Source organism: Ailuropoda melanoleuca, chromosome X, assembly GCF_002007445.2.
Source record: "Ailuropoda melanoleuca isolate Jingjing chromosome X, ASM200744v2, whole genome shotgun sequence".
Taxonomy (NCBI): Eukaryota; Metazoa; Chordata; class Mammalia; order Carnivora; family Ursidae; genus Ailuropoda; species Ailuropoda melanoleuca.
The window spans coordinates 1,618,887-1,644,765 of NC_048238.1; the positions used below are offsets into that span (position 1 = coordinate 1,618,887).

General features: G+C 48.3%; 1 protein-coding gene and 1 long non-coding RNA gene across 3 annotated transcripts in view; one reads left to right on the plus strand and one right to left on the minus strand.

Moving 5' to 3' along the window:
• LOC105238367 (Xg glycoprotein (Xg blood group)) overlaps positions 1–11,198 on the plus strand; it is a 12,688-nt gene extending 1,490 nt beyond the window's left edge. The window contains exons 2-6 of one of the 2 annotated variants that reach the window (XM_034649236.1): positions 1,174–1,224; positions 4,645–4,686; positions 5,866–5,901; positions 7,287–7,403; positions 9,622–11,198. In XM_034649236.1, coding sequence (XP_034505127.1) covers positions 1,174–1,224; positions 4,645–4,686; positions 5,866–5,901; positions 7,287–7,403; positions 9,622–9,638 — 263 coding nt within the window. In that variant the 3' untranslated portion in view covers positions 9,639–11,198. The remainder of the gene's footprint in view (positions 1–1,173; positions 1,225–4,644; positions 4,687–5,865; positions 5,902–7,286; positions 7,404–9,621) is intronic. The other variant, XM_034649237.1, reaches the window with a different exon arrangement.
• A 935-nt stretch (positions 11,199–12,133) lies between these two features.
• LOC117797423 overlaps positions 12,134–25,879 on the minus strand; it is a 24,063-nt gene continuing 10,317 nt past the window's right edge. The window contains exons 2-3 of the long non-coding RNA XR_004622377.1: positions 12,802–13,053; positions 12,134–12,289 (exon numbers count right to left, since the gene is read on the minus strand). This is a non-coding gene — a long non-coding RNA (uncharacterized LOC117797423). The remainder of the gene's footprint in view (positions 12,290–12,801; positions 13,054–25,879) is intronic.

The window sequence follows — 25,879 nt, forward strand, 5'->3', positions numbered from 1 at the left end:
GTTGTGTGTGTATATATATATATTTACATGTTTCTATGGACCTTTATATTTATATATTTTTATATGCATACACATCTCTGAATATGTATATATTTCTACGTTTGCATGTTTATACATATACATTAGTAATACTGCATACCCATATATCTTTATATATGCATATATGCATTTGGACATGTACATTTAGATAGGATTATATGTATGCATACATTTTGAGTATATATATCATTATAATGCATGCATATCTACATATTTATATGTGTGCATATATCTTTATGTATATTTATATACTTTTATATACGCATATGTATGCCTTTATATGCACATGTGTCTTTATATATGTACTTTTATATATCTACATACACCTTTATTTGTGTGTATGTGTGTATATACCTTTGCATATAGATGCAAGTTTATGCACACACACACACACGTATATACAAAACTTTTATATGACACTCTCTCTATCACTGCAATGGGAACACCTGCAGAGAATTTTTCTATGGACGCGAAAGCATGGCAGTAGGGGACGGAGCTCTATGCAGTCCTGGGCTCCAGAGTGTAGGGCGTGAGGCTTTAGTCCTGTAGGCGAGGTTTCTCCCCTGTTTCATCATGCAATGTATTTCAGAAGAGGTAAGGCCTCCGCCCCGATACTTTGCCAAGGGGCACATGGGTCACCTGGGCAGGCAGGGTACAGGTGCACCTTCTTTCTGCGATGTTTAGCACCGTGAGCAAACAGCTTTGTCTTCAAGGTTGTGACGGTCACCATCGGCCAACGGTCAACATGCCTGGCCCCTGATAAAGAACGTTCACGATGGGGTTTGCTCTCCCAGTCTTCCCGTCTCATAAAGGTGCTTCTGTATGAGGGTGTCCGGTCCCGCTCAGAGGTCTCTGCAGGAGGACAACGCCCCTGCGTTCCCGGGGAGCTCTCAGGGTCCCTGTGTGCTCTCTGAAGTCACCGAGCTTTTCATAGGGGGTCTGTCTTGGCGTGAGTGTTCCTACCAGAAAGTTGTGGCATTAGGGGGGCAGCCTTGGACATGCCCTGGTGGCCCCCGCTCTTTGCCAGCACGTGGGGCTCTCTTTGGGGTGAGTCATGGGCATGGCTTTGTGCCATCGCCAGGAACCCCGTACTTCCCAGAAGAGCATCCCTGACATGGACCTTCTCTCTTGCAGCAGGTGGTGGCAGTTACTACCCCAGCCACGACGGGTCCGGAAACACGCACGGTACGCCTAGCACCTGGGCCCCCGGTGGGCAGGGGGGTGGGGGTCGTCTTTGCAGGGGCTCCCCCCTGCATCCCTATCACAGCCTCCTCCTGGGGTCTTCGGTGTTGGCACTCTGTCTGCTGGCATCCGGGGTTCCGAGCCTTCTCTGCACTGCCCGTCTGGCTTGGCCGCGTCCTGCCGTCCACGGTCCTGGAGTCCAGGTAGCAGAAAACAAACAGGCATGTAGCCACAGTCACCAGGGGGAGGCCATCCAACACATGGGGCACTTGTTCTTACGCGGCTGACCTAGTGCCAACAGAAAACGCTTCGGGGTGTCAGATTCTGTCAAGAACGGATAGAAATGTCCACTGGAGTGATTCGAGGGGTTCTTGTCTACACTGAGCTGTTCGTAAATAGATCAGCGGATCTTGAAGCCCTCGGACGCTCTCTGCTTCCGTAAGGGAAGACTGAGAACATAACGTCATCGCTGGGAACACAAAATGCTACGGGTTGATTTTTTTTTTTTTTGGATTGAGATACAATTGACTTGTAACATTGTATTCATTCCGGGTGTGCGACACAGGGATTCAACGTTTATTATATGTTGCAAAGGAATCAGGGCTCTAAGTCTGGGGAGTGTCCATCAACACACGTTGTTATAAACTTTATTTTTTTGTGTCCATTGGCACACACAGTTACAAATTTTATTTCTTGTGTCATCAGCACATAGAGTTACAAATCTTATTTTTTGTGCCTATCACCACGCACAATTTTTTTTTGTACATTGGCACATGTAGTTATAAATTTTATTTTTTAAATTTTTTTTGAAGATTTTATTTTCTTATTTGACAGAGGGAGAGCAAGCACAAGCAGGGAGAGCAGCAGAGGGAGAGGGAGAAGCAGGGCCCCTATACGGGGCTCGATCCCAGGACCCCGGGATCATGACCTGAGCTGAAGGCAGACGCTTTACCGACGGAGCCACCCAGGCAGCCCACAAATTTAGTTTTTTTATTGTAAATTGAGAACCTTAAAGATTTACTCCCTTACCAACTTTTAAATATAGGCTACAGGATTGTTAACTAGGGGCCCCATGCTCCACGTGACGTCCCAGGACTTATTCGTCCTGTAACGTCTCGTTTCTATCTTTGACTCCCCTTCTCCCATCAATCGATTTATGGATTGATTTCAAAGCATTATTTTTCTTCTCTGTTTGCCACCTGTTAAGGCTTTTGTGCATCATACGTGAATTGAGTGGTTTATCTTTTGGTTGAAACGGAAGTTTGTATGGTGCGTGTGCAAGGTCCTTTTGGAGATGTGGTCCCAGTAAGCTCCCTCAGCTCTGAAGGGCAAATTATTATTTTTTTTCTTTTTTTTCCTTTTTTTAAAGATTTTATTTATTCGACAGAGATAGAGACAGCCAGCGAGAGAGGGAACACAAGCAGGGGGAGTGGGAGGAAGAAGCAGGCTCCCAGCGGAGGAGCCTGATGTGGGGCTCGATCCCAGGACTCTGGGGATCACACCCTGAGCCAAAGGCAGACGCTTAACCGCTGTGCCACCCAGGCGCCCCCAAATTATTATTTCTATCCTGTTTTCCAGCATAAAGGTGAAGCACGGTGCTCAAACAGTCTGCTTTAAGGGACAGATATCTGTCACCGTATAGATGGCCCTGTCCCCATAACGCTCCCTCCAAGGTGCACAAATTGCTTATATGGGACAGGTGGTGTGTGAAGGGTCCTAGTTGAGAGGGGTCGAGAGCTGTCTTCTTTAAGCTCAATGTGCCCACGTCATGCTCCCATCATCCTCTTTCCATGGAAATTGTGGGACAAAAGCTTATTCAATATTTTCATAAGCAGCCACGTCGAACGTCGTAGGGTCAGATGACGCCCCCACATCCCTCGGGCCAGGGAGGTATCCCGATCCTGAGATGCGTTTACCCCATGCATGTGTCTCTGAAGGTTCTCCCTCCACGAGGACCCTTTCCAGACCCTCTCGTTTTATTCTTTGCCGGATTCATAAGCGGGAAAGAAATGACTCATCTAGCAGTGCTCTCGGGAGCCCTAAGGATGCCTACATCTTTTCCCCAGGAACTTAGTCAGGACTCTGATCACAGCCCACCATTTCTTGGGGACCTGCCTCCCTGCTGCGTGCAGAAAAGCACACTCATCAGGATGATTATTCACCCCGCGGGCAAAACGTCTGCAAAACAGCCCGCGCTCTCTGGCGGGGCCGGGGTCAAGCGCAGAGAGCTGCAGGACAAAGCCCGGCTGACGTTCACAGTTTTCCGGGGGGCCACAGTCACTGGCGTGTGAGGCTCTTGGAAAGAACATCCGGCCCCGTCCATGTCAGGACCCCTGTTTCACGGCACTGAGCTGCACCAGGCTGTGAATCTGCTCTCAAATTAGCACTGAGGATTGGGCTCATGCAACAGGGGACCGGGCCACCCAGCTTCTCCCTGCAGGTGGCAGAACCAATTGGGCAATGTCCCTTCCTCCTGCACAGAGGGCACCAGTCCTAACAGATTAGTGACCGCATTCTAGTGACCTCGTTTTACCTTACTTTTGAACGTTGCTACCTTTAAAGTCCCCACCTCCAAGCGCGGTCCCGTTCTGAGGTCCTGGGGACCTAGGACTTCAACATATGAATTTTGGGGAGGGGGACATGGCTCAGCCCATAACCCCCATCACCCAGTTGGAAGAGACAGTTGATCAAATGACCCATCAGTGTGCAAACAGCACCCACAAAAACACTTCCGGTTCCAAATTAACAAAATTAGCGTCAAGCGGTTCGTTTGTCATCTCATACCTTGGTTGAGAAATTGGTCTCCAGACATCAGAAGAAGGTACCAGAAATATTTCTTTTTTTTTTTTTTTAAAGATTTTATTTATTTGACAGAGAGACAGCTAGCGAGAGAGGGAACACAAGCAGGGGGGGTGGGAGAGGAAGAAGCAGGCTCATAGCAGAGGAGCCTGATGTGGGCCTCGAACCCATAACGTGGGGATCACGCCCTGAGCCGAAGGCAGACGCTTAACTGCTGTGCCACCCAGGCGCCCCCAGAAATATTTCTGTTCCACCGGCCGGGATGGCTAGAGTCTGTGCCCACGGCCCTCCAGAGGTTGACCTCACAGAAAGCGTGTTTGCATGTGAGCTAAGGCAAGCCCCCCGTCTTTGGGGATGAGCGTGGCATGTGCCCCCATCGCCACGTGCTTTGCAGGGCGTCAGGGGAAGCCGTGCATTGTGCAGGCTGACCTCAGCAGCCGCTCCCTGTGTGGTCAGAGGCCACCCCGTGGTGACCGTGCCCCTTCCCTTTGCACCCGGAGGGTGGCCTGGAAATCTCCGCGGCCTCACGCGGCATGTCGCTTCGGGTGTGCTGGTTTTCTGAGCGGTGTCCCTGAAACTTCTGGAGGGTTCACTTTCGTTGCATGTGGTCTTTCTGTCCTGCAGGAGGAGGGCGCTCTAGACCCAACTCTTACGGAAATAATTACGGTAAAGGAATTATTTCTTATGAGCTGTGTGCGGAGAGACTGTCCTTGGGGAGAACTAACACCCCGTCTGGGCGCTGGTGGGAAGCTTGTCCTATTGTCCCCTGCGTGGAAACTAACTGACCCGCTGGGACTAATCCGTGTGCTCAGCGGTCCTCAAAGTTCCCTTGCATGCGGTCAGCCTTACTTTCTTGCAAGGAAGTCAGCCCTGCTTACGTTTGATTTCTGTGTGTGTGTGTGTGTGTGTGTGTGTACAAGCTTGTGTGTGTGCATTCGCGTTCACCTGTGCGCGTGTGTGTGTGAACGAGTAAAGAAGGGTGCTAATGCCCGTGGGCTTGTATTTCACTTGTGCAGACGTGGCCCTCTGTGTGCGTGAGTCTGTGCACATGGATCTGCTTCTAGACGTCCGTGTGTCTCTGTATGTGGGTGTGGCTTGTGTGCGTGCCTGCCGGTCTGTTCGCGTGTATTCTGTGTGGACGTGTGCATGCGCACATGTGTGGAGGCACGGACATGGGTGGAGAAGCGGGCCTGCGTGGCCGTGTGCGCGTGGGTGGCAGCCTGTGTATGCACCTGTCCATGAGTGCGTGTGCGTGAATGTGAGTGTGTGCTCGTGAGCATGGATGGAGGAGCGCATGTGCATGGAAGCGCGCGTGGATGCACCTGTCCATGTGTGCACAAGCCTGAATGTGGGTGTGAGCTTGTGTGCATGGGAGGACGCGGGCGCACGTGGGTGGCAGTGCGTGCGTGGCTGGCAGAGCGCGCATGCGTAGCGGTGAGCATATATGCATCCGTTCACGTGTGCACGAGCATGAATGTGAGTGTGTGCTCGTGCATATGGGTGGCGCGCGTATACGCACCTGTTCATGTGTGCACATGCGTGAACGTGGCTGTGTGCACAGGCACGTTGCACCATTAAATGTGTGTGTATATCCCCTGCGCCTGGAATGGAAGACGCGTTGCCGTGTCCGTCCCTTGCCCCCTCGCACTCTCCAGCATTGAATGTAGTGTCCACACCCCCCTCCTGAGGCTGAGTGTCCGCCCCGTCCTCCGGGAGAAGGTGAGCTCCCTGCACACGGAGATCCCCGGCCGCCGTGCTTCCAGCTGCACGCCCCGCGTCTCTGCAGCGCCTGGCGGTGGAAACTCTGCTGAATAAACCCATGACCATGTGCCTTCCTCTTTACAGGCGGAGACGGATACTCGACCTACGGGAACGCACAGGGTAATGGATGCGAGCCGCCCCGTCTTTAATAAAAACACGCTCTTGCGTAGCGTTGTGGGAGGGCGCACCTGGGCTTTCATGGAGAAGCAGCTCTTCTTACATTTGGAAACGAGCTCCTGAGCAGTGCTGTCTACCTCTCCAGGGCTCTCAGCTCCCTGGGGGCTCAGAGAAGGAGGGAGGAGGGTGGGTCTCAGACTGGAGAATGTCTCGTGGCTTTGACCGCGGGGTAGGGCTTATGCGCCTGTTCCAGGGCCACAAATGGCTCCCGGGTCTTTGAGCAAGTGCCCAAACGGGAAGCCAAGAAGGAGAACCGGAAGAAGGGTGTGGACATTCCGCCCTAGAGAAGCCCCCTAGAAGTGCACTGTGTGCCCCGGAGCAGGTCAGACCAGGCAGGGGTGGAGTCCAGAAGGCCCACGCTGGTCATGGCCCTCTTAGCAATCCGGCGTTCATGTGGAGGATGAATGCGCTCCCCCCCCCATGCCAGGCTTCTGTGAATCATAGATACTCCAGGAGAAGGATGCATGGAAGGGCTTTCCAGCCCCTGCATCCCCATGTGCGTGCAGAGCCTCGGGGCTGCAGCTTGGTGGGTGGGTGTGTTGGTGCCCTTAGGACATCCATCCCTTCTGTTCTCCTCTGGGACACAACCCGGGGGCTGGAGGGGTGAAGCCCAAGACAAAAATCAAGGTGGGACACACATGGTTGCAGGGAACGTATGGAGTCCTGCATCCAGACACAGGGACCGATGCCAAACTGGGGTGGGGAGAGGGCAGGCGATGCTTCAGTTTCCAAGCCAGGGTCCCCTGGGGGTCACGTATCCATCCCAACAACACACCAGCTGCCTGACCCACTCTGATAGGAGACACAGGTGGTTCTCGCCCATGGAAGCGATGGTTTCTTGTTTCTTGGAAGCGTTGATTTTTGTCTCGCAAGGTCCCACGCAGAAAAAGTCAAACCGTTCGCAGTGAGCTCGTCTCAAAGGGGCAGGTGTGTGCCTGTGTCCAGAGCTTTCTGGGCAAGCATATCAGAGCATGTGTGCGTGGAATAGTTATTTTTTGCATGGGTTTAAACATTGTGCTTCGAAAAAGGTACAAATCCTTCAAATTCAACATATGCACAAAAAACAAGTCGAGTATTTATTTGCAATACTCTGCCTTGAATATCATGAACGGGTAAGATGTCGCCAATAATCTCGACGTGGGATAGAAGCAGAATCCTTTCTTCTGGCTCCTTGCTCTGATTTGCTTTTTTTTATTATTATTTTTTTTCCGTGCATTTGAGGGTGGGAAGGGCCCGAGGTGACATTGTGGGATGATTTACAACGAACAGCGTTTTTGCTGGCCATGTGTTTGTTTTCTGAGACCCTCTTTGGTTTCCTGATCCCGCAGGTAACACAGTAGCGAAAATCGTGTCTCCCATCGTGTCCGTGCTGGTGGTCACGCTGGTGGGAGCGGCGGCTGGTTATTGCCAACGGAACAGAAGGAGAAACTGTTTCAGGGCAAATGGCAAGTTTCTGGCTCTAAAAATACTTCCTGGAGTCTGTCACTGGGCAGGGTTCTTTCTGGGTACGTCCCCTCGAGCAGCCTTGCCTAAGGAAGTGGTTTTAAGTTGGGTCCTCACTGGGGATGCTGTTCCTTTTTTTTTTCTCTCTCTCCATATTTTTAACTAGCTTTGTGATCTGCAAAAGTGGGTGTTCCTGCCAGTAACTCACATAGGCTAAAACCTTATCAGCTCAGGGTTGCAATCGGCTGGGCTGATACCATGTCGATGGATCATAAGAGACTCAGAAAGCATTCGGGTTTGCACCTGCCATGTTTGTATTCCTCTCCAAAAAACGAAAGTATGAAAGGACAGAATTGGAAGGTTTTCTGTTGAATTTGTGCACGGACCCCAGGGACATGGGTGCGGGGCAGCTGCGGCTTTCTAGTTCAGGATTTTTCGAGGGGTGTAGGTTCCTGGGTTTGGAGAATTCGGGTGTGGTTGGCTATTCTTGGGGGCAGAGGTGGTGGGTGCTAGGCAGTGTCCGGCCCTGAGGACCTGTCTGCAGGGAGGGTCCGGGCACAGAGAGGGGGGCTCTATTGCACAAGCAAGCTGAGGGTGTGTTGAGGGGTGGTCTACACAGCAAGCACCCACATTGGACTCCATCCGGGTTTTGCAGGGTGCCCACATCTCCTTTGTGGCCCTAAGGACGGAAGCCTGCAGGAAGGGTGTTTTTAGGTAGGATTGCAAAATCCCAAAACCTGCCCGGGGCCTCCCTCTGCTGGCAGACGGGCAGTACTGACCAAATCCAGACACCGAGGAGCTCAGGTCTACACCACACCTGCCCCCCCCACCGCCCCCGAAAAGCTTGGTGGGGAACTGAGTCTCTGAAAAACCCCTCCCGTGGCTCGCAGCTCCCATGATCCTTGCAGACGCACTGACGGTGACTTTGGATTCCTCCTTCCGCGTGGATACGTGGGCATTTCAGAACCCGTCGGTGTAGACCTGAATTGGGTTTTTTTTCTAGCGTCTGCCAGAATTTTGTGCCCAAAGCCTCACCTTACCTGACTTTCTTTCTGCAACAGACGGAGTTTTTGTTTTTTTTTAATTTTGTTTTGTTTTAAATGTGGGTCATGGTCTCCCTGTTTATCTGAGACAAAGCCTTTTTTTGTTTGGTTTTTGGTTTGGTTTGGTTTGGGTTTTCCTGCCTGGAAGCTCTTTTGCTTTTTTGGAGACTTAATAACCCAACTAGTTTTTCAATTCTTCTTCTTTTTTTTTTTTTTTAAAGATTTTCTTTATTTGAGAGAGAGAGAGTGAGCATGAGCTGGGGGAGGGGCAGACAGAGGGAGAAGCAGGCTCCCCACTGAGCAAGGAGCTCCATGCAGGACTCCTCCCAGGTCCCTGAGATCCTGACCTGATGCTTCACGGAATGAGCCCCCCAGGTGCCCCTCTGTTAGCTATTCTTGAGGGATCATGTCACCGGATCCAGTGGGGACTGCGTTTGCCTGCCCTTCTGCTAAAGCTAGGGCCCTCAGACCTCAAGGGGGCACACTCGCTCTCACAACACGAGGGGACCCTCCCAAGGTGCGCAGGGCTCATCCTGGGGCTACCTGGTATTGTCCGTTGCCAAATCTGCAAACCATCTAACAAGTAGGACCATGGTGAACCCATCTAGGGTTTTATCTGAGACCCGGGGTGCGGAGGGGGTGGAGGTGGGGGTCTCAGCATTGCAGCGAGCCTGGCTCCACACTCACACTGACGCTGCCTGGCTGTGTGGTTGGGTCCGGGAAGTCACCTGTCTGCTGAAGGACGGCTAACAATGCTGTCTTGGCAAGTGGTAGGGGGATGAGTTTGCAGTGCACAACCTGCGGAACTGGACTGGTGCAGCAGCCCCACCTTGAAGCTGCCACACCTTCTTGGGGACATACTTCTGGGGATGGAGCCTGTTACGGGGCGACAGGTGGACTGTTAAAGCATGATGCTTCGGCTTTATTTTGTAAACTGCAAGTCATAAAATCTCCCGCTTTCAGGGGTGTGTGGGTTAATGAAACCTCATCCGTAAAAGGGGGTTTGCACAAGTATCAGCTGTGACCAAAAAGACGTCGTCGGTCAATTCACTGATGATGTTCGAAGCCCTAAAAAAATGGCGAACCATCAGAAAGGACACTTATGGGTTAAAATCCATCGAGACAGGATTTTTTTCTTTCATAGTCAAGACGTGTGGTTCTCCATGTTCCCTTCCAGAACCAGTGCACGTGTGAGGGTTCGAGATTCAGCGGTCGCCATGGGAGAAGCTCGGTGTGGACCGGAACCCCTTCGGCCGCTCCTGGGACACCTCCTTCCGTTGCCGACGTCTCCCGCCACCCCGAAGTGTTTTTTCTGTTTGGCACAGATGACCCGTCAATGAAAGCATCCCCCATCCACTGCACGGGGTGCGTGCATGAGGATAACTGGGCTCCTCCTTGCGCCCTGCGGAGATGATTGCTTCATCTGTTGGTTCGATCGTGGATGTGGATAGATGCCGAGTGCATCTTGGGTTCCCAGCACTACGTCATGGTTTGGGACGTGCACGTGGGTGACCCTTGGGGGTGTTGCTCCAAAGCCCAGTGGGGGTCCCAGGGCACGGGGTCGTGGGCAGGGGTGCTGTCTTCTTTGGGGGTATCGGGAATGCCACTGGGGGTGGGGGGTTTGCAGCAAGCTCTGGGGAGAAGCTTGACCCGGGCTGAGGGTTCATCAGGGAGCCAGTGCCCACCAGTCTGGCGGATACAGGAATTCCTGCCACTCGGGGTCGGCTTTGTCCAGCCCTCCCTCCCCTGTCCCCAACTTGCACACAAGGAAGCTGGGTTTTGGGATTGTGCATGCACAGTCATTCGAGTGCAAGCCATCGTGGGGGTGGGGGTGGGGGTGGGGGGGAGGCAGCCTGGGGATGCTTTTTCCTTTCCCCGTGAAATCTTACGGTTTCGGGATTTCTGGGAAACTAGGGGACGGCGGTCGTGATGTGTGTCTCTTGACTGTTCTCGTATTAGTTTCCATCTGATGCTCTGTAGGTCTCTGAGCAACGCCATCCTTTTTCTTAGTTGATGCTTTGTTTTGGACCCGTAGTAGAGACCCTTAAATGCTCCCGCATCTGAAATGCATACTACCTATTTGCTTCTATGTTCATATCACTTTAGGGGCAAGGAAAAAGGACCCTTTGGGTTTATTGGTATAGTTTCATTCGGCTTAGGTACCTGCTTATAGAACTTTTGCACTTCGCCCCAAATATCAGAATAGAGACAATTATTGCCATGTGGGACTCACGGAGAGGACCTGGAGAAGTCCTAAATATGCATGCTTCGTGCTCACCGTGATGGATGGGGAGCTCTGTCTCCAAATAGGGGACCCCGAACGCAGAAAGCCCTAGAAAGAGCTTCCCAAATGCAAAAAGGAGGTCGCAGCTGAGACTCTCCATGGGGCGTCTCACGTCAGGGATCCATGTACAACTCGAGCCATTCCAAGACGGCGGCCGTAGTTCCTGTTGGGACGGGAATGTCCTAGCACACGTCTCAGCTGTTGGCCCTGGGGGACGAAGCCGCAAGGTGGTCGCACGTTTTCTGCGTGTGAGTTTCCGCGTGAGTGTCTTTTGACTCTGGTTAGAAGGGCGTGTGAATGTGTGTGTGCACGTGTGCGTGGACACATGCATTTGCACCTTTGCATACAGACCTGGACGCCACGGAAGCATGTATACAGACGTACGTCCATCTGGGTTTTTTTTTTCTTTTTCTGTAACTGTCCTACATCAATTTCCATCATTGCCAATACATGTAAAAGAGAAAAGAATACCCCGCTTGAGTTGCTGTGTTCTTGGTTTCTGTCGTTTCCACCTAAAACGAGGAGGCATCATGGGATAGGTCTCTGACTGACGAAGCTATCTATGCAGCTTTGGGGAGCACATGGGCACCTGTCACGTTCCCGAGGAAGACGTGTTGTCATTGGCACCATTTGGAATATGGTGGATGGGGGACACTGAAGCGTAGTTACAGAATTGGGGATGAAAATCACCCAAGTGTGGTACGCCTGGGTGGCTCAGGTGGTTAAGTGTCTGCCTTCGGCTCAGGTCATGATTCCAGGGTCCTGGGATCGAGTCCTGCATCGGGCTCCCTGCTCAGCAGGGAACCTGCTTCTCCCTTTGCCTCCCCCAGCTTGTGCATTCTCTCTCAAATAAATAAATGAAATCTGAAAGAAAGAAAAAGAAAGAAAGGGAAAGAAAGAAAAAGAAAGAAAGAAAGGGAAAGGAAGGGAGGGAGGGTGGGAGGGAGGAAAGGAGGAAGGGAAAGGGAAAGCAAATCATCCAAGCGACAAGCGGAAACTAGTTAATGTTCAACCTAGTTAGAATAAGAATATTTGAATCATGGGCACTGGGATACACAGCAGAAGCAGTTGATCGATTGATTGATTGATTGACTGACTGATGACTGAAGTATGGTTGACCCAGAGTGTTACATTAGTTTCAGGTGGAGAGCATAGGTTCTTACGGACTCACCCAGGGCCACCAGGAAGGCATGCTTTCCTGCTACAAAAAGGAAAAATATTGCAATTAGCTGCACTCTGCGTGCCCGTGAAGGAAAGAAAGGATGGTGTTGACCGTATTGTGTAAAAAGCAACACTCCTCTCCTCTTCCTGGGAGCTCGAGTGTGCCTGGGGGGGTCCAGGCCTGGAAGAACATGTTCACGTTGCAATGGAGAGAAACATGAAATCAAATTTTAGGCGGGTCGAGGGGATGGTGACCCCCACGGGAGCTATAGATTTATTTCCATTTTCCTGCACGCGCTTGGGAAGAACTCCTGCTCCCTTCTCCAACCCAGTATCCATGGCGAGATGCAACGCTTTGCAGTAGCAGGGGGGAGGCATGGTCACGCCGATTGCTGTGTGACTTATAAAGTGGGGAGAAGAAATCACACACACACACACACACACACACACACACACACACAGACCCAAGTTAATATGTTACAGTTGTAGCTCGAAGCTGCTAGAATGTGACCTTATTTGGAAGTAACGTTTGCAGAGGTCAGGAGCTCAGGTCATCCCGGAGGACGGTGGGCCCTAACCCCATAGGACTGACGTCCGTGCGAGAGCGGAATGTGGACACAGACACGCACACAGGGAGAATATCGTGCATCGCTCAGAGCAGAGGGGCCACAAGCCGAGGACCCACCAGACACTGAGGGTGGGGCCCTATAATCTTCAGGGGGAGCACATCCCAGCCCTGGCCAGATCCCACGCATCTTACCTCCAGAACTGAGAGAGAGAGAGAATAAACGTCTGTCGTTGAAGCCCTGAGTCTGTAGGACTTGGCTACGGCAGCCCGAAGAAACTCATCTCTACATCACTACACGTTCAGTACATGTGTTCCTAATTTAGAAGAAAGGATGGGGTACTCACTGAGCTCCTCTTGGGACGTAGCCGTGAGGCCGGTCAGGATTCATCTCCGGATGCTGAGCCCAAGTCATGAGTTCACAGGCTGCCTTCTGCATTTTGAGCTGTGCAACCCAGCAAGTTAAACGACCTCTCTGGGCTTCAGTTACGTCATCTGAAGAATGAGTCTAAGAATGGGCTCTGCTTCCCCCAAATGGTGAAGGTCAATGAGCTCATGTGTCACAGGCGTTCCCACTCGGCCCTGGTAGGTAGCGAGGGCTGCAGGTGGGACGGAGGAAAAGAAACACGAACGAAGTTTTTTTCTTAATGTAAATAGAATTAGGCTCATTGCAATAGATAGGATGTTTGTTAGAGTCAGGTGAGAAGTTGAGACCATGAAATCAAAACTGCAGACACTCACTAAAAGCACAGAGTGTTTGAGAATGCAGGTTTCCCTCCCCCCAACCTATTCTTTCTGTTTTCTGAATCTATAACCCTCCAGCTAGGTGCAAGGTTTCCCAGGTGAACTACACTTCCCAGCAACCTTTGCAGGTCATTACGGTCATGCGACAGCTCTGGCCAATGGCATGACACCTTGATTTCTGGGGCTGCAGGACCCTCCTGTTTCTCCCAGACTAGCACCTGTCCTCATGAGGACCATCAGGAGTTTGGTTTGGGGGAGGGGCTGCCGTGTCACGACCCGGTTGTCCTGTTGGAGGGACCCTTCTCCCGTGGGTCCCCACACCCTACCAATAAAAAGGGCACAAGCTTCCAGTGATAAGACCAAAAAGTCCTGGGGTATCAGGATGGTCACTTAGTTAACTGTTCTGCACGGTGCATGGGAAAGTCGCTGAGAGAGCGGATAATTGTGTGCCAGGAGGGAGGCGCTGGCTAACGTGATGTTGGGAATCACATTGCAATGTGGAAGTCTGTTGAATCCTCATGGTGCACACCTGGCACTTACAGAAGTTTCTATGTCCATTCTACAAAACACTGAAGCCGGAAAGCACACAAAAAACCAGGTCTCATCTTCCCGCAAGCAGTTTTGCTTGGAGCGTGCGGGGGTCCCCAAGCCTAGATCTGGCTTGTAGTGTCTTTGGAAAGATGCTCCCCTTTCTTTGCATAGCAAATTCACTATAAATGCAATATTCCGTGATAATTCACGACACGTATAGAATTACATATATACAGTATACGATATGTATACACAATGTATATGTGAATACATACATACAATATAAACTATAAAATGAATATATAGAAAACACGTGTGTGTATATAAATACATATATACATCATATATAATTTTATATCCATATGAATCCGGTTCACTAACGGCTTTACATTTGCGCTGACATTTGGCTATGCGCGGAATGCATACGCATTCCATGCGTGTTCTGGAATCTGACTCTCAAATTGCATTTTTTTTTCCCCCTGACTGCAATGAAGCTTGTCCGTTTTGGAGACTTTTTAACAAGCGCTGTCTGGGCACCATTATTTTATCTTGTATCAGATAATTCAGTGTAGATTGGGTTGCTTTTTTGTCCCAGGGAATTTGAGACTTTATGTGATGAATGTGCATTCATCATTTTCTTTGAGTTTCTTCCTTGTGATTCGAGGTCACCTGGTCTCATGCATTTGTCCCCAATTCCAAAGACCCAGTGTCCGTAGCAGCATGACGTCTATCTTGAGCAAGTATTTACTGACATTGTGTTTGCTTATTGATTTTACTTACTTTTCCTTTGCATCTTGGGCTTCGTAGAAAAGCAGCTTTAGTTAGGTACCTCTGAAGATGGGGATTTCCACCCACACCGTCCGTTCTTACTGCCTGCAGGGGACACGGTCGTCCTTAAAGCTTGCGGATTTTTCTTTTTCACTGCTGACAAATGTCATGTCAGAATGTGCTCCCGAGGATGGACTTCAGACCCCGTCAGACTTCTTCCTATCGGGTATTTCAAAGCAATGATGGAATGTAGCCTCAAGTCTGCCCACGTGGGGCTCTGCTCATTCTCATGGTTCTTTAGGAACCAAATTCTGTCTTCAAACCTTGCAATGCTGGGCTCTTGAAGGTAATTTTCGCTCTGCACCCATCAATTTTCCGACGCCTGTTACTGTTCTTTCATGAGGGCCTTGAATTTTTTTGTTTGTTTGTTTGTGTGAAGCTCAGTCAGATGGTCAGAAACATAGTAAATAATAATAATAGTAAAATAAATTTTAAAAATACCGAGAAACATAGTCAAACAAATCAGTTGAAGCAGATAACTAACCTGTGAAAATTGGTGACTTTAGCATTATTTCAAAAAAATTATTCAGTTCTTTTTGTTCATGCACTAGTGATGGGAACCTATTTTGGAAGGTTTTAGGAAGAGTAGATGTCTGCATTGTGACCCCGGTTCCTCCCATGAATTTTGCAAGGATAGGAGTGCAGAATGTGGCTTTCCAGAAATTCACCGTTCTGATGCAGGATGCCGATGCAAGGCAAATTTTCATAGCAGAACTGCTTTCCGTATTAAGCACTGTGTTTCTTGAGTCCCTGGGTTTCCAGGCACCCCCTCGATACACATAATGCTTCTAAGACCCGTAGCCTTCACCTTGGCCCAAATGTAGTGGTTCTTTGAAAACACCTGAATCTCTTCAGTGGGTTTCTTGACCCTCCCCGCAGCATGTTCCCTTCCCAACGGATGATTTTCCATGTTCTTTCTGCTCTTTTGTAGGGGGCCAAGGGCAGGCCCCCCCAAAATGCACCACGTTGGCATATGCATTATTCTACCTTTTAAATTTTTTTTTAAATTACAATATAGTTAGCACACACTGTTACATTCGTTTCGGGTGTACGAGGTAGAGATTCAACAATTCCATACAACACCCAGGGCTCATCACAACAGGTGCACCCCATCCCCATTCCCTGTTTCACTCATCCCCTCCCCATGGTAACCACCAGTGTGTTCTGAGTATTTAAGAGTGTTTTTGTGTTTGTATCTTTGTTTAAGTGTTCATGGATAAAGAAGATGTGAGATATATATATATGTATATACATATTATATTCCACTGTGTGTATACATATATAATATATATACATTTTAATATATTTTATACAATATATTGCATATATATTATATTCCGTTGTGTGTATACATACATAATATATACATTGTAATATATTTTATATAACATGTTGCATATATATATTTTATTTCATTGTGTGTATACATATATAATATGTACATTGTAATATTTTTATAATAGATATTATATTCCACTGTGTGTATACATATATAATATATATACATTTTAATATATTTTATACAATATATTGCATATATATTATATTCCGTTGTGTGTATACATACATAATATATACATTGTAATATATTTTATATAACATGTTGCATATATATATTTTATTTCATTGTGTGTATACATATATAATATGTACATTGTAATATTTTTATAATAGATATTGCATATATATTATATTCCATTGTGTGCATACATATATACATTATATATATAATGTGTATATACATATATGTATTACATATACATAAAAAACGTGTGTGTATATTGTATATATATGTATACTCACAATGGAATATTATTCAGCCATACAAAAGAATAAAATTTTGCCATTTGCAAAGACATGGATGTTTCTAGAGAGTATTGTGCTAAGTAAATTAAGTCAGCCAGAGAAAGACAAATACCATATGATTTCACTCATATGCGGAGTTTAAGAAACAAAACATATTATTTAAATAGAAATTACTTAAAATAGAAATTACTTAAAATAGAAATTACTTAATACACAACCAGGGCAAGGAATACAAAAGAATAAAGCCATACAAAAGAATAAAAAATAAAGAATACATACAAAAGAATAAAATTTTGCCATTTGCAAAGACATGGATGTTTCTAGAGAGTATTGTGCTAAGTAAATTAAGTCAGCCAGAGAAAGACAAATACCATATGATTTCACTCATATGCGGAGTTTAAGAAACAAAACATATTATTTAAATAGAAATTACTTAATACACAACCAGGGCAAGGATACTCAGACCCTCTTCTGTCCTCATTTCCCATATGAAAAATGCCCTCCCTGTACTTAGAAGTAAAAAAACACNTACACAACCAGGGCAAGGGTACTCAGACCCTCTTCTGTCCTCATTTCCCATATGAAAAATGCCCTCCCTGTACTTAGAAGTAAAAAAACACCGTCATCACCAGAAACTGGAGCTTTAAAACTGAGAAAGCTGTGTAAATAAATCTTATTTTTTTTAATCTGCCTCAGCCCAAATTCTGCTCAGAATTCCTTACTTATTTCAGCTCCCAAACACCTGTTTTGTTTTGTTTTCATGGTGCCCATGCTTCACAAATATGGTGTCTTTTCATGGAAAATGTGTAAAAACTGCCTGCCTTGGTCATTTCCTCGGGTCTCAGATTTCAACGTTGGGCCTCTGTGCACACGTAATAAAACTTTGTGGGGTTTTGTTTGTTCTCTTGTTAATCTGTCTCATGTTGATTTTATTCCTAAGCCAGCTGGAAGACCTTGAAGGGTAGAGGAAGAATTTTCTCTTCCTGACACCATGAAGGACTTTTCTTTAGGAATTGTGATAAAAATAGAGCTACCCTACGACCCAGCAATTGCACTATTGGGTATTTACCCCAAAGATACAGATGTAGTGATCTGAAGGGACACCTGCACCCCAATGTTCATACCAGCATTGTTCACAATAGCCAAACTGTGGAAGGAGCCAAGATGTCCTTCACCAGACGAATGGGTAAAGGAGATGTGGTCCATATAGACAATGGAATATTGCTCAGCCATCAGAAAGGATGATTATCCCCCATTTGCCGAGATGGATGGAACTGGACGGGATTATGCTAAGTGAAACAAGTCAAGCAGAGAAAGACAATTATCATACAGTTTCACTTATTTGTGGAACATAAGGAATAGCACAGAGAACATTAGGGGAAGGAAGGGAAAATGGAAGGATGAGCAATTAGAGAGGGAGACAAACCATGAGAGACTATGGACTCCAGGAAACAAACTGAGGGTTGCTGGACGGAGCGGGTGGAGGGATGGGGTAATTAGGTGATGGACATTAAGGAGGGCGCTATTGCATGGAGCACTGGGTGTTATACACAACTAATGAATCATTGAACACAACATCAAAAATTAATGATATACTGTAGGGTGACTAATGTAACATAATAAAAAATGTTAAAAAATAAAAAAATGTAAGAAAAAAAAGAATTGTGGTGGGAACGGTCCTTGAATGCAGGCGCGGTGCTGCCCGCAAGGTTCATCAGCGTGTGCAGAAGGNTAATATATTATAAATATATATAAATATATAAATATAAAATATATAATATGTAAATATATAAATATATTATAAAATATAATATAAATATATTATAAATATATATTATAAATATATATTATAATATAAAATAAATATATAATAATATAACTATCATATATGTTTACATATATATTACACATGAAATAAATTATATATTTATATATAAATACATATTATAAATAAATGTAAGTATATATTATTTAATAATAAATTAATATAATATGCAGGATCTATAATATATAGAGAACGTAATATATTACGTAAATTATTATATTATTACATTACATGTTATATTGTTATTATATTACATTACATTATATATAATATAGATAGATATGCAAGATACATATATGAATGTAATAGCAGCAATACCGTTCACATATACGTTCTATTTCATTAGGAAACTGTGCAAAAAATAAACTGTGAAAATAAATTAGATTTTACACAGCTGCACATGACGATGGGCATCGTTGATAATAAATTGTCAGTAGAGATGCAAAGAACAGGTGCAGGGAGCATGAGGAAGGTATGGAGTCTTAGGGAACCCACCACACGCCCTCGGGGTTAATATGCCAAGCCCAGAGTTCAGGAGGTGTATTTAAAGGCGTAGGAAAGTGCTGGGTCTTTGGATTAGTCTTGTCAATTTGTGGATGGCTTGAAAGTTGGGGGTCGAAAATGTGTCAGCATCCATAGTGCCACCCATGCACTATACCCAGGTGTGAGGTCTCCCCTGGTTGTCCCTTATCACACCAGTCCCTATTCCAGTTCCTAATGTGGAAGCTCTTGGGGTTGGGGGGGTCCAGCCTGGCTCCCCAACCCCATCCCCATCCACGCCATCGACCCCAACCAAATGCATATACATCAGAGTCCCGTCTGTGAGTAGGTCAGGACACAGAAATAGTCCACGGGGGGACAGACAGGGTTTGGACTTCCCTTCCACTGAAAACATTCAACAAGCACCTGACATTTTACCCTGGGGGGGCAGCCAAACCGGGGGCTGGTCCGGGGGCTGCAGGCAAATTCCAACACTGTTCCCTTTGGCCAGAGACCAAAGAAGAAGCAGGAAGATGGGACCATGGCAATCCCAGACCCTTCCCCCAGCATGGGCTTGCCCTCTCCCTCACTCCCCGCTCACACCTTGGATTTATATCTCCTATCCATGTCGGGCACACTGAGAACACGCTTTTATCCTGTCTTGTCTGGCTTTTCCCCACATTGGGCTATAAAGTCTGCAAAGATGAGGGGTGTGTCCCCAGCAATTGCAACAGTAACTGGCACATAGTAGGTGGTCAGTAGGTATTTACTAGTTGCATACATGCTAAAATGAATGAATGAATGTATTTCATTGTGCTCAGACTGCCTGCCTGCAGACTCCTGGGGGTGGGGGGGAGGGGTCTAAACACATAAACAGATGTGGGTTTTTAAAATATACATGATAGGAATGCCTGGGGGGCTCAGTCAGTGAAGCGTCTGCCTTTGGGTCAGGTCATGATCTCAGGGTCCTGGGATTGAGTCTGCTGTCGTTCTCCCTGCTCAGCGGGGAGCCTGCTTCTCCCTCTGCCTGTCACTCCCCTTCCTTGTGCTCTCTCTCTCTCTGTCAAATAAACAAATAAAATCTTGTAAAAAATTTAAAAAAATATACATGGTGTAATGAAATATTGCACCTTGTAATATGCCAATATTAGGAAGACCTCCGCTCGACCCACGCGTGATGTTGGAAAATCATAAATGAATTTAGCAGACCTGTCCGCAGGTCAAGATAAACCCGTGGATTTTGACTTTGTAGAGAATAAAAATTCACTGATGGGTTCCCGGATTCCACATCGCTTTACCTGAACGAAACTACCGATTATCAAATTTTGGTGTGGCATCAAAGCAGGGAGGTCCATATTAGTTTGAAAAGGCAATTACAATGTTCCTCTTTTCCAACCATTCCTCTGGATGAGGCCAGATATTTCAGACTAAATGGTGTTTTGAAAACGAAGAAATGTGTAAGCAGGAGTGAGAAACAGTCTTCTTCCAGGAAACCAGGTATCGAAGAGATCTGCAGATATATAAAACAAGGCTGCTCTTCCCCCTCCCCAGAATTTTTGTTTGGGAAAATACATTTATTTTTCCGCTGAAAATGTGTGATGTGTGTAAAGCATAACGGGGTTTTTTTTTGTGATTACTTTCAACGTATTACGTAAGCAAACATCTAAAATTTTTTGGTTACTATTTCTATTACGGAAAATAGGGATGTCGTTAACCCACAGAAACAAATGTCTTGGGGTTCCTCGGTAGTTTTTAAGAGTGTCAAGGAGTCTTGTGACCGGAACGTTTGAGAACGTCTGCTAGGTGGTATAATTAGGATGAGCCTCTGGGGTGGAATGATTTGAGAGTTCAATAATTTCCTCCAGTGGTCCATCTCTCTGTTTTGCGACCACACCTGTTGCAAGCCATTAGCCAGTTTTACTCATGGCCAAAGATGGCTGCTGCAGCTCCAGCCATCGCAGCCTCGTCCACTAATATCCGGGATCCTAATTAAGACCATTTCCTTTCCCTGTCTTCTTTTAAGGATAGAGATTTCCTTCTAGAAGCTACCAGCCTACTTCTCACTCCTGATCAACACATGATGGGCCACACTGCAACGTGTGTCTTGACAAGAGCATAAAATATGGATAGATAATTACAATCTATATATGGCAAAAATTTTCTCTCATTCTCTTGCTTCTGTTTTAGGTTAATTCATAGGGCCTTGGTCACACAGAAAAAAGCGTGGTGCACAATTAAATTGGCCCGTGTCTTTTTTATAGTTTCTGGGTTTGAAATCTATGCCAACACATGATTACTATTATTATTATTATTTTTTAAAGTAAGGCTGTATGCCTATCCCATAATGCTATTTCTGGCGTATGAACGAAAAGTCGCATTTTCACCGCAGGGCTCCTTCGGAGAGAACGTGGACTCACTTCTGTGGTTAGCAAACACCTTTTCCCAGGAACCCAGAGGAGAGCACACGTTCCGCCCAACGCGCCCACAGTGGAGGTCACCAGGTGTCCCCTCTGCACGGCTTCCTGGAGACCCACCATGCTCATGAGCCCGGCGATGTCCATGGCAGGATGCCTGCCCTGGGTTGAAAAACAGACCAAGCCTTTGGCTGGGGACGGGGAACCGGGGAGGCTCGCCTATGGCTTACTGCCTTCTGCCCTGCTTTCTGAGCACAAATTCAGAGCAGCAAGGGTCCCACGGGGCAGGCGGGTGTGTGGGGCAGAGATGGGGTCACGATGGAAGTGTTGGGACACAAGGCAGCTTGCTGGGATGTCCTCATCCTTCTGTTTGAACATCTCTGCATTTTCCCCCCGATTCCGATGCCCTCCGGGAGCCCTGCATCCTTCCCCACTGTCTCCTGCCACCTGGGGCTCCAGCAGCCCCAGCCCCACCTCGTCCAGCAATCAGAGCAGAGCTTGCGGTTTGAGTGTGGGGCACGAGGCCCCCACCGGCCCCCAGATTCAGTTTTCTGATCCCAGAGGCTCAGGGCGGTGCTGGAGGATGTGCAGCCCTCCCAGGTTCCCCAGGGGGCTGCTAATGATGCCTGCTCGGGGCTGACCCGGGGCTGACCCAGGGCTGGTGGGCGGGTGGGAGGCTTGGAGGCTGGGGCGGGGGCCATGCTTCCTTCTCTCAACCTCACCATGCCCCTGGTGTTGTTTCCCGTTCTGCTGAGAGCGGCTAGAACACCAGCATTCCAACTCCTCCTTTTGGAGAGCTTATGGGGGCGATAGGATACAGAATGGCTGGTTTAGGGACAGTGGGAGCAATGTGGGTTTTCCTCCCCCACTCAGCAGGAAAGCGCCGTTCACCTCTAACCCTCCTACCCTCTCACGGAAAGGGAGTCCACTCTTGCTTTTAGATCCTGTCTGCGTTTTGGAGGCTGGGGAGGGGGTGCTCCTGGCATTTGGGGGTCGAGATCAGGGGTACATTCTGAACCCTTCGGTGTGCAGGATGCCCCACCCCAGCAAGGGCTGGAGTCTTTGAGAAGAAAGACCCCAGCAGGGAGCCCAGCGTGACCTGACTTTTGCTCCTGGTAATTCACCCAGATGCCCGTGATGGGCGTCTACACAGGAGCAAGAGGCTTGTGATCTACTTGGACAGAGATGTGCCTGCCCTGAGGCCGCGGGAGAGGCGGGAGGCTGCCCTCTGCATGGCTGACCCACCACCAGAGACTCCATCAAGCCCTGGATGGTGACCGCTGCATTTTGTCTTCATCGTTCCCCACAGAGACCCCTGAGACATACGTTGAGGAAGCTGTGGGGGTGACTGGGGAAGGGGGAACACCCCCATTTCTTTCCTCGGGGCCTGGCAGAGGGCTCTGCCTGGCTCAACCCCAAGCTGGCTTCGATCCAGAAGGTTCTCTTGCTACAAGACAGTTTCTGGACCAGAGGTGATTTTGCCCCCAGAGGCCACAGGGCAATGTCTGGGGATATTTTCAGTTCTTACAACTGGGTGTGGGGGTGTTCCTGGCACCTGGTGGGTGGAGCCCAGGGATGGTGCTCAGTATTCTGCAGTGCACAGGATGCCCCACCTCAAAGAATGGCCCAGCCTTGGATGTCGTCCTGCTGATGCCAAGAAACCCTGCTTCAGGACAAGAGACTCTATCTATCCAACCACCCAACCACCCAAATCCAACCATCCATCCATCCATCCATCCAACCATCCATCCAACCATCCAACCATCCATCCAACCATCCATCCAACCATCCATCCATCCATCCATCCATCCATCCATCCATCCATCCATCTGCTCATCCATCCATCATATCTATCTATCTATCTATCTATCTATCTATCTACCCATCCATCCATTCTATCTATCTATATCTATCTATCTATCTATCTATCTATCTATCTATCTATCTATCTTGCATCATTCTATCCATCCATCCATCCATCCACCCATCCAAACATCCATCCATCCAACCACCAGCCATCCATCTGCTCATCCATCTATCCTTCCATCCATCCAACCATCATCCAAACATCCATCCATCCATCCACCATCCATCCATCCATTCATCACAATGGTTAGCACCCTAGGGGTGATTCTGCCCCTCAAGGGACCATTGGCAATGTCTGGAGTTGTTTCTGGTTGTTACAATGGAGGGAGGGAACAGCATGTTCCTGGCACCTGGTGGGTGCAGACCAGGGGCCGTGCTCCACACCCTACGGTGCCCAGGATGCCCCACCTCAGAGAGTGACCCACCCCACATTCACTAGTGCCAGGTGGAAATCCTGCTAGTGGGTAACTTCTAACCCATGGAAAGGGGACAATTTGGGAACCTCAATGCCCTATGTGGTAAAGGAGGCAGGAGCTGTCTGGGACATTTGGAAATAGATCTCTTATTGTTGGAGGTCTGTCCCAGGATCCATTCCTCAGAGGAGGGCCCCTGCACACAGCACTCCACAGTTTGCTCACTTGAGGCCAGAATGAGGCCAAACAGAACGAGCCATGGCACGGATGTGTGGGGACACTTGGCAAATATTGGAGCCAACAGGAAGACCAGCACAGAGGACAGGGAACATGTGCCTTCTCCTGGAAGCGAGTGGGCTGTCGGGGCCTGAGCAGGACTCACGTGGGACCTGACCCTTCCCCCACGTGTCCAGTTTCAAGAGAACGTTTCTCCTCTTCCAGGCTGGCAAGCTGGGGATAGAAAACAGGGTACTGACACCAGAGGGGGCTCGCCCCAGATACTTCTCAGATCCTGATGCTCCCACTGCCAGATCAGAGGCTGCAGGGATTTTGAGGAACCTTCTAGAGCCTCCGTAAGCCCTGCAGATACTTGTCCAGACTCCAAAAGGAGTCAAGCATGTGCACACAGCCCATGGTGGAGGCTGAGATCTCTGTGCACCTTCCTGTTGGGACAGACCAGTGCATTCCAGGTGTGCATTCTGGAGACGGCGAGTGTGGAAATGGTCAGTGTGGTGAGGCGGGTGCTACACTCATGGTTTCCAGATAGCACTGCCCAGTGCCTGAACCTGCCAGCGCCTGCACCTGCCAGCAATTCCTTAACAGCTCTGGGCCTGTCTGTGATGTGGGGTGAAAATCCCCACCAATATCTATCCCCCAAGGCTGATGGTCATTGTTCGAGGTGCTATCTCTATGGACAGGTGCTTATGGAACTTGGAGCCCTTCCCTTCTCTGTCTCTGTCCCTTCTTTTCTGAGGCCAGTGAGCCCCAATGGCTTTGGAGCATGCCAAGCCCCCGTTCCCCATGAGGTCACGAGTGGGTGACTTGTCACAATGGGGAACCAGATAAAATCCAGCAAAGCCTTGCTCTAGGAAAGCTGAGATGCTGGGATTATAGTAATAATAATATCGGGCTAAGAATAACATTGCTTGGCAATATCCCAGTCTGATGGGCGACAGATGACATCCCCACCTGACGGTCACGATCGTTAATGAGGGTTAGCATCTGGGATGTCGTCTTGGACCTTTTCCTTTCACTTCTGGAGGCTCCATTGTGCCGGTTCCCAAGTGTGGGATGTGGAACCCTAAGTGGGGGTTCCCTGACACCCCTGACGTCTGTGGGGGGTTGAGAGAAGCCGTTTTCGTAATAATACGAAGACCTTGTTTGTTGGTATGTAGGCTAATGGTGTAGACATGATGCAGGGTGAACCTGCTGGGCAGGGGGCTGGTGAGAGGGGAGGTGACTCCCCGCCAGGACTCCTCTCTCCTCCTCCCCCAGCCCAGCAGGAAGCCCCAGCTGTTTTGTTCCTGAGCAATAGGCATGTCAACTCCCCCTGCAGATATATGTCCCCTGGACACCTCAGCCAGTGGACAATGACAACGTGCTGGATTAAGGAGGACCACAGAGAATGGAGAGTTCCGGAAGTAGTTGCCTGGTGTTTCTGAGCACTGGTCCCTATGCTCTCCCATGGCCCAGCCAAGAGTTGTCTCCTCCCCCAGGAGCTCCTGGCCCATCTGGCAGACGCGTCTCTCCCTTTATGAGTCTCCATGGCTCACATGTCTCCTGTCCTGACACCAACTCCTACCCCACATTCTTCTGACCCTTCAAGGTGTGTGTCCAACGTGTTCAGCTCTCCAGGGTAGCATCCCTGGGTACCCACTCCCCCCGTGCTCCCCTTTCTCTGTACATTCAACTATATTGGAGGAAGAGCGGGAGGGTTCAAAATGGCGGCTCCTGGATCCACACCCAAGCTACCTGCCTCCCTGTCCTGCCCAGTTCTGGACGGTTGACTTGAACGACTCCCTCAATTTCACTCATCATACTGACCGCTTCCACACTAGCGGTCTCCAGAATGAACACCTGCTATGCACACCTCCATTCGTTCATGAATACACGCATTTGCTCATTCCCTTGTTCATGCATTTGAGTCATTCATTCACTCCTGCACACATTCATTCATTCATGAATATTTACACTCACTCATTCGCTTGTTCATACGTTTGATAATTCGTGCACTCCTGCACACATTCATTCATTCATGAATACGCATTCACTCATTCCCGTGTTCACGCATTTGATTCATTCATTCACTCCTGCACACATTCATTCATGAATATTTGCACTCATTCGCTTGTTCATACGTTTGATAATTCGTGCACTCCTGCACACATTCATTCATTCATGAATACACGCATTCACTCATTCCCGTGTTCATGCATTTGATTCATTCATTCACTCCTGCACACATTCATTCATTCATGAATACACGCATTCACTCATTCCCGTGTTCATGCATTTGATT